This window comes from Saccopteryx bilineata, chromosome 5, assembly GCF_036850765.1.
Source record: "Saccopteryx bilineata isolate mSacBil1 chromosome 5, mSacBil1_pri_phased_curated, whole genome shotgun sequence".
NCBI classification, from domain to species: Eukaryota; Metazoa; Chordata; class Mammalia; order Chiroptera; family Emballonuridae; genus Saccopteryx; species Saccopteryx bilineata.
In genome coordinates, this window is record NC_089494.1 from 153,811,901 (window position 1) to 153,826,165 (window position 14,265).

Sequence of the window (14,265 nt, forward strand, 5' to 3'; positions counted from 1 at the left end):
CTTGAATTTATGATTTCCCAGAGACCCAGGCTAAGCAGGCTTGTAATCTCTTATCTCTTGACAGATTTGTCCTCAAATATTGTTTTATAAACTAGATTAAATAAAACAGCAAATTAAGTAATGCAACCCAAACTTTTTCACTAGTGGTATAATATAAGTTAGAATTAAACTCTCAGTTCCCAACACACCTAATTACGCATACCTTTGTGAACCATCTTAGGATCATGGTGACTTTAGCAAGTCAACAAATTTAACTTAACTGGTGACAGAGTCTACTAACAGTACACCAGAGATCACTATTCACTGTGCCATGCAGACAACCTTACTCTAATTTGAACAGTTCCAAACTGGAAATATACTATCAAGTTATTAATCAAGATCCCTAAGAATTAGACTTCTAATGACATTAGAAATTTACTTAGCTGTTACCTCAAAAAATTAAAAATTGAACTGCGTTATGACACAGTGATTCCACTTCTGGGAATGTATCCAAAGAAACCCAAAACACTAATTTGAAAGAGTATATGCTCCCCTATGTTCACCGCAGTGTTATTTACAATAGACAAGATTTGGAAGCAGCCCAAGTGCCCATCAGTAGATGAGTGGATAAAAAAAGCTGTGGTACATTTATACAATGGAATACTATGCAGCCATAAAAATGACAGAGCTCTTATCTTTTGCAAGGGCATGGATAGACCTGGAGAGCATTATGTTAACTAAAATAAGCAAGGGAGAGAAAGACAAGTACCATATGATTTCACTCATATGTAGAATCTAACGAACAAAATTAACTAACTAGCAGAATGGAGACAGACCCACATATTGAGAGCAGATTAGCAGCTTTTGGAGGGTGGACTGGGTGAGGGGGGGTGAAGGGATTGAGTAAAAAAGGACAAAAAAGAAAAGTTCATGGCCACACACATCAGTGTGGTGACTGCAGGGGGTGGGTAGGTAGAGGGTGTAGTGGGTGTAAATAGTGATAAATGAGGACTTGACTTGGGATGGTGAATGCACAGTATGGTGGGCACCAGAAAACTATATAATTATGTTACCAGTGTCACCCTTATAAACTCAATTTAAAAATGACACATGTAAATAAGCTGCCCTGTAGAACTCAAAGCTGAAAATAGGGTTATGGCTTCTCAACCAGGAAGTTAAATAATCACAGAATTTTAAACAGGAAAAGGCCTTAGTACTTTGTCAAAATTACTCTTCCTGCAAAGCATTGCTAATGAATATCCTCAATATTGGAGAAATAGAATGGAATGGAAAGCCCAAATCTATAGAATTGTTGCTTTGATGTTGAAAATCACAAAAACTGAAAAAAATGTTCAGCTGAGAAATCAACTTCAACTCAATGTGTAGAGAAATGACATGTAAATATAATAAAATATATATAAATTCACTTTTATAAAATTTATAAATTATAATTTTAAATTTACAAATAAATTAATTAATTTAATAAATGACTCACTACATGTAACTTAAGAATCATTGAACTATATACATTTCTAGCTTTCTGCTTCACTGTATCTTCTAAAGTTGTTTCAGCAAATGTGTTTTCTTATTTGTTAATTTATTATTTTAATTAAAATTTAAATATTATTTTCCTGGCTGTTGGTGGCGAAGTGGATAGAGTGTCGACCTGGGGTACTGAAGTCTCAGGTGTGAAACCCCAATGTCGCCAGCTTGAGCGTGGGTTCATCTGGCTTGAATGCAGGGTCACCAGCTCGAGTGTGGGATCATAGATATGATCCCATGGTCACTTGCTTGAAGCCCAAGGTGAGCAAGGGGTCACTGGCTCAGCTGGAGCCCCCCAGTCAAGGAACATATGAGAAGCCATCAATGAACAACTAAAGTGAAGCAACTGAGTTGATGTTTTTCATCTCTCTCCCTTCTTGCATGTCTCTCTCACTCACTAAAATTTACATATACATATATAATTTAACTTACTGTTGCTAATTATTTTGAATTATTGTCTTTTTTGTGCACATCTTTAATCCAAGTCAATTCTAAAAGCTGTTCTAAAAAAATCACATATTTTCCTAGTAAGATAGTATGATGGGAAAGATTTTCTTTCTTTGAAGTTCTATAACTATTAAATAACCCATCCTACTTTACATTCATGTTTTGTTAATCATTTTAGTAGCTAGTAATATTTTTTTCAGAAATCTGCATTTTTAAAAATGCATAGTTAAAAACATTTAATTTTCATGAATATTGTGGACTTTTTTTCTTTTAAGGAACAAATATAAGACCTATAATTAAAAGCCCAGGCAGACCTGGAGTTAGGAGAGGTAGATCATAGCTTCATGAACACCCCTGCCCAGTTACATCATACATCTGAAAGCACCTTAAATTCTTTTGGACTCAATGTGTGTGTGTGTGTGTGTGTGTGTGTGTGTGTGTGTGTCACACAGAGAGAGACAGAGAGAGGGACAGACAGGGACAAGACAGACAAGAAGGGAGAGAGGAGAAGCATCGATTCTTCATTGCAGCTCCTTAGTCTCCTTAGTTGCTCATTGATTGCTTTCTCATATGTGCCTTGACTGGGGGGCTACAGCTGAGTAAATGACCTTGGCTCAAGTCAGAGACTTTGGGCTTCAAGCCAGCGACCTTTGGGCTCAAGCCAGTGACCATGGGGTCAGGTCTATGATCCCACGCTCAAGCCAGCGACCTTGCACTCAAGCTTAATGAGCCCGCACTCAAGCTGGCGACCTCGGGATTTTGAACCTAGGTCCTCTGCATCCCAGTCCATTGCTCTATCTACTGTGCCACCACCTAGTCAGGCTGGAATCAATTTTTTAATGTAATATAGGCTAAAGTTCTCTGCTGCCAATTCTAACTCCAAAATTCTATTATTCTTCAAGTTCTCTGCTATAAGAAAAGTCAGCAGGAATGTAAAAGGTAACAACCAGACATTCATTTTACAAAAAACTTTGCACCTGCAGAGAACTTTCTTTAAACATATTATGGATTTTTTAGAGCAAGGGTAACCCATTTGCAAAGAAGTCTATTCAGTTCTTCTGATAAATCTGTATTTCTTTATTCACAAAAGCAACACTGTCCATAATGAAAATTAAAATGTTTTAAATTACATATTTTTAAGGTTGAGTCAAAACCTAACAGATCTTCACAGAACAGTAAGAATTAAGCACTTACTTTTACCTGAAGATCCTCAGAGCTTTCTGTTGACATGTACAAAGAAAGCAGAACTGGCAAAATATTTGTGACTGCGACAGCCCGTGCATGTTCTGGAGTGTGTCTCCCAATCTGTCCCAAGGCCCAAGCGGTAGCAGCCTTAATATGATCTTCCGGTTCTTCTGACAAGCAGACTGACAACTGGGGCACGCCCTGCAGCGTTGATCAAAAGAGCAAGTGTTATGAATCTAGAGCAGGATTAAAGAGTCTTCCATGTCTCTCAAACCTTACAAGAAATCATTTTGGCCTTCGTTCTTTTTTTCCTAAATGATTCAGTAAATAAGCACATCACAGGGGCTGTCATTTTTCAAGTCAATAAAATGACTAGAACTAATTTACCTTAATTATCTGTTACAATCCTACCAAACTATGACTATCTCTGCTAGCTTTTACTCCTCAGATAGAGAGGCATTTAACCAAACAACAGATGCCACAGATTAGAATACAGGCAAAACCAGATTCCACAGTGGCAAACTTAAAATGCTTAGATTTTAAAAACTTTTATTTTTCTTTGTTAAAAAAGTAAAATCCTTTAAAATGGACTTTTCACAAAGTATAATAGATCTGATAACAAAATAACTACTATAGATTTGAAATACAATGATAATATGAGCCAGAATTCTATTTATGTAACTTTCATTCACTAAAATATATTCACTAAAACCTTTCCTGGAATAGTAAAGAAATTTCCATTAATTTCACTCAACTTTTAAATGATAGTTTACCCGTTTTATCATGATTGAATGTTAAAGTAGAGATGATTACTTTTATTACACAGATAGTGTGTACTTATATTTTACACTTTAGGCTTCAGTTTTATTTAAATAATCAAAACAGAATTAACCAAAAGGTCTCAAATACATCATAGTTTCTATATCTAAGGAAGAGTCAAATAACCAAATCAAATTATAATTCCAGATTCTGTACAGAAATAATTTCCTAACTAATTTGAGACTATAATAATCATCACTGTAAATTTAGTACTACAAAAGTTAATGTCACATCATCATGCTACGATAACAAAAGCCAAATTATCATATACATCTTTTCCTCCTGTACCTTTAAAGTTGGTTATTAACACCAATTTCCTAATTATACCTGCCACATTTTCCATTGGGCTTCTTTTTTCCAACTAAAAAATGTTTGTCTGCCAATACAAAAGTTCAGACCTGTCTTCAGAAGGAGGCAACTTTCCAGAAAGTCTATGCTCTGGGATGTATCAAGACTGAAGAAGCAGGAGGAAAAAAAGTCGGCCTCCTCCACCATGTCCTCCAGACTCTGACTTACTGGCCTCAATTTTTATATATAGCAAATGATATAAGAAACATGAGAGTTTTTTTAAAAATTATAAAGTATTTAAAATTTTAAAGTAGTACTTTAAAAATTATAAAGTGTTATTTAAATGTAAAGTTCTATTATTAGTCCTTATATTACTATGTAGGAAAAAGAAAAAATGACAGTCTTGTGGTTTGCCTTCAACTGCTGTTATTACCTTGATCTTCAACTAACGAGAGACAACTAGGTGGGAGACGCCGGCAGCAACTCCAGACCAAAGAAGGGGAGCGTCTCCTGGCTAGTTAGGGGAGGAACAGTAGGAAGCAAAAGCAATTGCTGCTTCTTTCATCATTCTTCCTATCTGATGATCCTCAAAAACACCAACAATCAAAAGTCTCAGTAATATCCCCACAGTGACCCTTCAGAAAGCAGCACTACTGTTCCAGTCATTATGATAGTGTTTGATAACAAAAGAACAAAAGGAAAAGCATACGAGAAAAAGCGAGCAAAGCAAAAAATTATCAAGGAATAGGTAGAAAATAAAGATCTGAGGCTCCCTTTTATTCTGAGGATTAGCAAGGGATTAAAAAAATCCACACTTCTGTTTAACATATAGCAGAAAGTTTTATATGCTGATGAGAAATCCACACCTCAGGGGGTCACTAGAGACACCATAAGCACACAATCTCTGAAGTGTTCTTCAGGAGATCAATATTGATTCATTTGAGCAATATATTTAAGCACCTACTATGTGCCTGGACCACACTGTATGCTGGGTTAACACCACGCTGTAAATTGAAATGAGGTCAAATACCTGGAGCAAGAACACAAAACATCGCTATCTGATATGTGTTCTGAATTGCCTTCATCTAAAGAGAAATTAGTTCATGAAAGCTGCAAGCAAGTGATAAAAAGAGATAGCCTAGCCATTATCCTCTCCTACCTAAATGATAGGAAAGAGAATGATTACTAGGCATGTAATTTATAATAGTTGTCTTTAATCAAAGTATGCTTTAAATGTTTGCAAATATATAGTCAATCCTTCAAGATATAATTATACTGACTATTTCAGTACAGGTAATACTACTACTAGTCAGAGGTATTAATATTTTGTAGATATTAAATACTGAGTAAAACTTTAAACTGCCAATAAAGTAAACCTCACTTCAAGCATTGCATTTAGAATCTTACTAATAAGTCTTGAAAACAAGCTGAAAAATTCTTCAGGCTTCTTTCACTCTGGTCAGTTCTATTTTGTAATCTATGGGAGAGCGTTACTGCGGTTCTGTCTTAGACTATCCCGCTCCAACAACTAGAAGAAAATGAAGAGAGAACCAACCTTGGAAATGATCACTGCCATCGCCAAGTTCTCAGAATGAGCCGCCACGTAACCGAGCATCATGATGCCAGGCAGCCTTATGTTTCCTTTGCAAGACCCGATGCAGTCGATCACAGCAGCAACGCCTCCTACGTTAACTATCAACTGTGAAAGCTAAGGGAAGGAAGGAGAGCTAGGTAGCTGTGACTGTGAGGCATAAGATAATCTTTAAATATTACTTCAGTATTGCCAAACTTTTTTTTTCCAAACATTTTTATTTAAAACCAAAAAACACCTGGTAAAATTTGAAATATGATTTAGTGAAATTATTATACTTATTGAAGAAATACATAAGTATAATAATCCTATTTTCAATGTACAAATATACTCACTGTGCAGAGCTTACTCTATACTTCAATTTATCATGTATCCATTGCACAACTTTTATCATTATTCTAATGGGTGTCAAAACTCCTCACCTAAGACACTAAGCCTAGGGCTAGTTTATAACTAGCTAAGTACTGAAAGCTCCAATCACAACGTGTGAGTGTGAAACAGATTAATCACTGAATAACTGAATGACAGTCACACTTGGAACATTCTAGCCTAACTATCCCCCCTTTGCAAACAATGATCACTAGCAGATTACACTTCAGTCTTAAAACATCTCAACCCAGTAAAGATATTAGGTGAAATAAAGAAAAAGGACTTTAAACTTTAGTGAAATGAAACTGTTTAGTCAAAATAAACACAGAAGAAGATACAACTTCAGAATCCAGCAAGGCTCACTGCACCTCTATTCTTCTGGCATCTGAGAACTCAGAGCAGGAACCACTACATAGGAACAGCTACTAGAGCAGTCACACTAGGCTGGGGAGATCTCTCCTCCCCTGGAACTGTGCAATCTCTCACTACTCCCAGCTGACCTAAAATGACAAGAATGACAAAAGTCTATGGTCCCTACTGTCGGGAGCCGATCCACTAATGCTAGCTAACTAGGTCACAGCAGGAGAAGATCCACAACTGCTGATTGACAAAGTCACAGCAAAAGAAGATCGATGGCTACTGGTTGATAGAGTCACCGCAGTGAAGACCAACGGCTGCGGGTTGACAAAGTCACCGCAAAGGAAAGGCACAACGATACTTCCCCCTTTGATCTTTTGAATTAATCTGGCCTTATATTCCCCCCTTTTCTGGGTGTGTGCTATTATTTATGGCACAGGGATAATAGTACTGTGCTTTTCCTATAGATTTGTAGTAATTTCTTTGGAAATGAGACAGAAGGTGTAAGTTCCACAGAAAAGCCTGTAAGCCCCTTGAACTGGGCTCATAAACATAAAAGGCTGGCCATAATATCCCTCATAAAGGGTTAAGTTTGTAGGAGAATTTCTTCTTATTAATCATGTTAGAAAGAATAAAGTTAGAACTTAACTAGTGTATAAATATAGTTAATAAAGTTTAACTAGACATTAGAATCTTAGGTAAGGTGTAGTGGAGTGGCCTGTTGCGTGGCCTTGAATGGGAGTGCAGCTGGCAAGTAAAGAATGTTTTGTTAAAAGACTTGTTTTGTCACTGAAGGCAGTTGCTGGGCTTTTCTCAGTAAAACATTCTCATGAGATTTTTGTATCTTCCAAGAATAAGGAGAGGAAAGTGGTGGGATTCATAGCAGCAATAGCAATTAATGCCTTCTGATATTATGTTGCTACTAGCTATCTTGCAGGTGCACTCTTTAAATAAAAGTTACTCTTAATACTATGTTAGTTTCTTAAATAGCAAGCCTTTTGTAGTCTTATGAAAAAAGAATTAGGACACTACATGAACTCAAGGCTATTTGCCTGAGCAAGCGGTGGTTCTTTGCTAGTCCTTGATGATTTTGTCTGCTATCTCTCTCTGCGCCCTTGACTCACAACAACAGTAAAGTAGAGTTATTAATTAGTACTAATCTTTTAGAAGTTTGTACCAATATTGTTATTGCTATTGTATAACTGTACTTTGAATAACTTACCACCTGATTTATAGTTTATAGATATGAATTAACTGTTATCTGGAAACATGTAACCATAGTGAAACAAAATACCATGTGACTGTAACTTAGTGTGTGTGCATAAAAAGAAAGCCAGACTAGCATTTGAGAGAGATGCCTGGCAGTAAATGCTAACCAGAGAATAAAGAGAAAGAAAAGAATTTGGCTCTCTCACTCGATTTCGCCGACGCCGTCTCTTCCTGTGGGACCCCTGAACCCCGGGGCTGGACCCCGGCACCCTACAATCTAGAAATGGAAAGCTAGAAATGATTAAAAACCAAGATTTCTGTCTCAAATGCCACTGATTAACCCAGTGGGATTCTCAACAAGGGGCATTTTTGTCCCCTAGAAACCATTTGGCAATATAAAGAGACACTTTTGACTGTCACAATATGAGAGGGAATGCTACTGACATGGGCCAAAGATCCTGCTAAATATCCACCCTACAGGACAGCTCCCCACAACAAAGATGTATCTCATCCAAAGTGTCCATACCGCTCAGGATGAGAAACCCTGACCTAACCAAGTCATGTGGCATAGCACCTGAGTCTTGTATACAAACTGATGTTTTACTTAATAAAAAAAATAACTAATGTTATTGTATTTAAAGCTTTTTTTTTCTTACCTCAGGTGTATGTTTTGCAATCTCTCTAATTAAATTAGAAGCATTTTTCTTCACATAGTTATCTTTGTCCTTCAGACAGGTAAGTACAACTGGAAAGATCTCTGCTTCAACCACCATTTCTGCCAGATCCACAGAATGTTTTGCAATCTGACTAAGAGCTGAAAGGACCTGGCGCTGTCAAACAAAAATCAAAATAAAACAAGAAATTACGTAGAGTCCACTGTAGAGTTCAGATATAATTTAAACAGCTTTATACATAGTCAAATTCCTTTATAAAAATAAAAAACAGGCCCTGGCCAGTTGGCTCAGTGTAGAGCGTCAGCCTGGCATGTGGAAGTCCTGGGTTTGATTCCCAGTCAGGGCACACAGAGAAGCACCCACCTGCTTCTTCATCCCTCCCCCCTCTCCCTTCTCTTTTTATCTCTCTCTTCCCCTCTTGCAGCCATGGCTCAATTACAGCGAGTTGGCCCCGGGAGCTGAGGATGGCTCCATGGCCTCCTCATCAGATGCTAAGTAAGAACTCAGTTGCTGAGCAATGGAGCAACGCCTCAGATGGGCTGAGCATTGCCCCCTAGTGGACTTGCTGGGTGGATCTTGGTTAGGGCGCATGCAGCAGTCTATCTCTACCTCCTTTCCTTTCACTGAATAAAAAAAAAAGAAAAAAAGAAAAATGAAAAAAGTTACATATCTAACATAACCTAAGATTTCTGAGTCTTGAGACATTTACATCCTAGTCTTCTACCTAAACATTCAATTTCTTAAATTCCCCAATTTCCAAATTAAATCTTAAGTTTTCGGGGACTATTTAAATCTCTATTGCAGATGATCAAAGAATATGACCTCTGGATAAATACTATTTCTTAATTATGTAATACTTAAATTGTTAATTTAAGATACATGTGGTAATACAATAGAAAAAAGATCAGGCAGAATTAACATCTTATTTTTGGCATGATGTTGATAACATTTCAAAGAACTTTCTATTGCTTAGTTCTAACAATTTAAAAACCTTATAGGATATAACTATTAGTATATAAAGTATAATTGGTGTCTGTTAACTGACAATCAGTTTTTAGAAAGCTATGAAAAGACAAACATAAATATGACAATTTTCATAAGAAACAAATCTAATAGTGATGTGCTAGAAAATCATTAGGTGCCTTCCCACCCTGAGATTCAATCATTATGTGATTACTTTATGATTAATGTTAATATTGTTGCTTCTTCTAATTTTCAGCATTGCACATGTTTTTCCCAGGCCTATCTTTATTGAAAAACCTTACAGCATAATTTTCATATATTAAAAGACCAAATACATAATATACTTATATCTGTTTTCAATAATAATTTATAAATTACTTTGAATGTATATTAATCTATACACATTTCCACTTTCTTAGATGAATAAAATTATGTCTGTTTTATAACTTATTTTTAAATACCTTCAATTGAGCATCAGGGTTCAGAATCATCTGGGCCAGGTGAGCAATAGCTCCTGCATCCACTACTGTCTGTGCTAACTCTGGAGAATGCTTTGAAATATCACTGAGGACTAAAGCAGCAATCCTTTTCAAAGCAATTTCTGGCTCCTGGATACAGAGTATTAAAAGAGGAACTGCTCCCGCATCCACCACAGCTTGTGACAGTTCTGTGGGTTCCAGAAAAGTAACCAAATGAGAATGGGTGACTGACCCTTGTACAAGCTCCCCCCCCCCCTGTTTTTTTTTTCTACAGAGAGAGAGAGTCAGAGAGAGGGATAGACAGGAACAGACAGACAGGAACAGAGAGATGAGAAGCATCAATCATTAGTTTTTCGTTGCACATTGCGACACCTTAGTTGTTCATTGATTGCTTTCTCATGTGTGCCTTGACCGCAGGCCCTCAGCAGATCAAGTAACCCCTTGCTCAAGCCAGCGACCTTGGGTCCAAGCTGGTGAGCTTTACTCAAACCAGATGAGCCCGCGCTCAAGCTGGCGACCTCAGGGTCTCGAACCTGCGTCCCCCACGTCCCAGTGCAACACTCTATCCACTGCGCCACCTCCTGGTCAGGCTGTAAGCTATTTTTAACCCTGACAGATACAGCAAAGAAAAAAAGGGGTGGGTGTACTCACTGTCTCAACATCTGCATTTCAAATCGGCCTTCCTGGTTGCATAAACCAGGAAGGTGGCCAATCCTGAGCTAAAAAGAATATAGGCTAATACAGTGGTCCCCAACCCCTGGGCCGCGGACTAGTACTGGTCCATGGGCCATTTGGTACCACAGAGAAAGAATAAATAACTTACATTATTTCCGTTTTATTTATATTTAAGTCTGAATGATGTTTTATTTTAAAAAATGACCAGATTCCCTCTGTTACATCTATCTAAGACTCACTCTTGACGCTTGTCTTGGTCACATGATACATTTATCCGTCCCACCCTAAAGGCCGGTCTATGAAAATATTTTCTGACATTAAACCTGTCCATGGCCCAAAAAAGGTTGGGGACCATTGAGCTAATAGATGGACCTCTATTTACGTGAATGCATTTGAGACATTTGAGGTAGACTAGGCTAAAATGGCTTGTTCTTTTTTCTTTTTAAAGAGACTAAGTAGATGTCACCAGTTTAAGTGCTGACAATTCTGAACGTCTCAGTAGGTAAGCATTTTATTCATGGTTTACAATAACAAAAAATTAAAGTACCAAAAAATTTACCAAACACACTAATTAGTCAGTATTTTGTACAATTTATGGGTAAACATGAACATGAATCTTGTGCTAATAATGTTGATTCTTAAATTCCATTCATCTTACAGTATTTTTATTATTATTATTATTTTTTTTTTTTTTGTATTTTTCTGAAGCTGGAAACGGGGAGAGACAGTTAGACAGACTCCCGCATGCGCCTGACCGGGATCCACCCGGCACGCCCACCAGGGGCGACGCTCTGCCCACCAGGGGGCGATGCTCTGCCCCTCCGGGGCATCGCTCTGCCGAGACCAGAGCCACTCTAGCGCCTGGGGCAGAGGCCAAGGAGCCATCCCCAGCGCCCGGGCCATCTTTGCTCCAATGGAGCCCTGGCTGCGGGAGGGGAAGAGAGACAGAGAAGAAGGAGGGGAGGGGGGTGGAGAAGCAAATGGGCGCTTCTCCTATGTGCCCTGGCTGGGAATCGAACCTGGGTCCCCCGCACGCCAGGCCGACGCTCTGAGCCAACCGGCCAGGGCCTTACAGTATTTTTAAAAGATTTTTTAAGACTTTATGCAAAATAAAAAGGTACATATTTATTATACATATAAAAACACTTCAAAATGAGATCTACAAATAAACAGCATACTTTAATAAACAAAAATGTTATAGTTTAAAGAAATTTATCTTATTCATTTTACTTGTCAGAAATAAACATCTTTTGAATATTCACACTGATTTACTTGTATGTCCAAGAATAACTGCTATAAAAAAGATTTTAAATTATAGATAATTTGAGATAGTCAGGCAGACCCTTATAATATATATGTAAAACAAATGTCTTTGAAAAGCATCAAGCACAATATATAGTTACAAGATTCTATTTTCATTGTATTCATGACTTCCCTTACTGAATCACATATACCATATCTATGAGCTCTTCCTTTCAAATTATGTTTTCATTTTCCCACATTTGTAGTACCCTGACCATTTATGTTTTAATAGCCAATCTATCTATTCAGCATATCAGTTAGTCATTAAAAAAATGTTTTCAAAAGATTGGTAGTGCCTGACCTGTATGGTGTAGTGGATAAAGCATGGACCTGGAACCTGAGGTCTCTGGTTCAAAGCCCTGGGCTTGCCCGGTCAAGGCACATACAGGAAGCAACTATTATGAATAGATGCTTCCTGCTTCTCCCCCTCTTTTAAATAAATAAAATCTAAAAAATATATCGGTAGTATCACATTTTCAAAAAGAAAATAATGTTAGAAAATACAGGTTAGCATCCATTATTTGTGACCCTTAAACTATTGTAATTATCTTGACCCAATATTGTATAAACAATTCATTCTTTCATTAAACAAGCTTTAATGGAAGGTTATTGTGTGCCAGATGCTTTCAACTCTAGTGCAGATGACAGAGTTCTACAAATTAACACTACATTGAATAGAAGATATGTTTTAATTTTTAAAAATCTGGTGTGAAATATAAAATACAATGGAAAGTTAATATGTAATCTCAAGGACTAAAGGCAGCTAAAATGGTTTTTGACAAAAAAAAAAAAAGACAACAGCAGTTAGGGACTGGAATTCGTCAACCTTGCACTGTAGCATTCCTTAGAGGCATTGCTGGGATTCTACTGTAATTGCCTGAAGACCAACAAGGCAGCAGGTAAAAACAGGAGACCACTGTTTCTCAGTTTTCCCTACCCCACCCAGCCAGAGGAAATAAAAACATGAAGTGTGATATTATATGTACTTTCTAGATATAATATTCATATTTTGTTAATTATTAACATTAATTTAATTCTGTCCAAATTATAGAGTTGTTATATGGCAATACCAAATTTATATGTACATATTTAAGGGCACCTAGGATATAATGGAGTAAACATCTTTTTAAGAGAGAGTATAAGGATTAGTTCACTATTTTTACTTTTATACATAGTTTCTAACAGTCAAGAGTATGCAGTACACTACAATTGTTTAAAAGTACTATTAATAAAAATTTAAGGTTCTTTTTAAAAGGATTCATTATCTTTGTAATTCCCACACATTTTATCTTTTTCTTGAATAACAAAGTGCCATATTCTCTTTTCCCTGAACTCTATAATGGTAATAATAAAGCAAACTCTGTTCTTCTGACGTGTTACCCAATCTCATCGTGAGCTGTTTCCTGTTCTTGTTCTCTCTAGGGTAGTGATGTTCAATGTGGGAAGGGCTGGGAGAGCACTGGAAAAAATTTTGCCATGCAGGCAATGAAGCATTCAAGGACCTGATTGGGCCTAGTCATTATGTACTTGTGATTTCCTAAAGTTTACATGCCCAAATTTGTGCGAGTTTATAAAACTGGCATCTGCATAGTACACACTCTATAGTGCATAAAATAAAGGCTCTTTCACCTGCCTCCTATCACTACTCTTTTTCTTATGGCATATCTTTCTCCTCTTCCCTGCTATTGTTTCGTCTCGCATTTTAGTGCCAGTGACTGTGTGAGTCATTCCACTAGCCTTTGTCAAACAGGGCATGGGCTTGTGAACCTATCCTGGCCAATGGGATCTGAGTAGAAATCAGCTAAAAGCATCTGTAAGAAGTTTTCCTCAGTCATAAACAGAGATACACAGAAGGGAACACTGCCACTTCGCTGGACATGGCCATGTCTGCAAATGACATCTGGAATTCCTCATCCATCTTGCAACTATAATGAAAGAATTTACCAATATGCTGAGGATGCCAAGTACAAAAATGAAAAACATCTGGGTCCTCCATGACTATTCAGCTGCATTACAAACTTTGCATCATGTGAAATAAAAAATGTCCTTATTGTTTGAGCCACTTTTAGTTGTATTCTGTAACTTACAGCCAAAAGCATCCTAATGTAATTCTGTCCTCTCTAGTGCTCAGTGTATGTGCATCTTTTCCTCTCTTCCTTTAGTCACTGAGTGTTCATTAAGTGCTACCATGTGCTAAAAACTTGGCTAGATGTTGGGGAAGCAGAATAATAAAACACTGCTTTATTCTAGAAGATTCTGTCTAGAGTAAATATACAAACAGACCCCTAGAAGAATAGAACTGGGTAAGAAGTCAAGTTTGTGGAGTTCGGAGAAAATGTACACAGGGCAACAATGGGGGGCCATCATGGTGGCAGGTTACCACAAA

General features: G+C 37.3%; 1 protein-coding gene across 2 annotated transcripts in view; it reads right to left on the bottom strand.

Annotated features, from left to right (window-relative positions):
- Window positions 1-14,265, bottom strand: part of LOC136337727 (sperm-associated antigen 6) — a 49,474-nt gene that overhangs the window by 12,043 nt on the left and 23,166 nt on the right. For both annotated transcript variants that reach the window (XM_066279417.1, XM_066279415.1), the window contains 4 exons: window positions 9,885-10,090; window positions 8,443-8,616; window positions 5,816-5,968; window positions 3,163-3,354 (listed from right to left, as the gene is read on the bottom strand). In XM_066279417.1, the coding sequence (XP_066135514.1) occupies window positions 3,163-3,354; window positions 5,816-5,968; window positions 8,443-8,616; window positions 9,885-10,090 (725 nt within the window). The remainder of the gene's footprint in view (window positions 1-3,162; window positions 3,355-5,815; window positions 5,969-8,442; window positions 8,617-9,884; window positions 10,091-14,265) is intronic.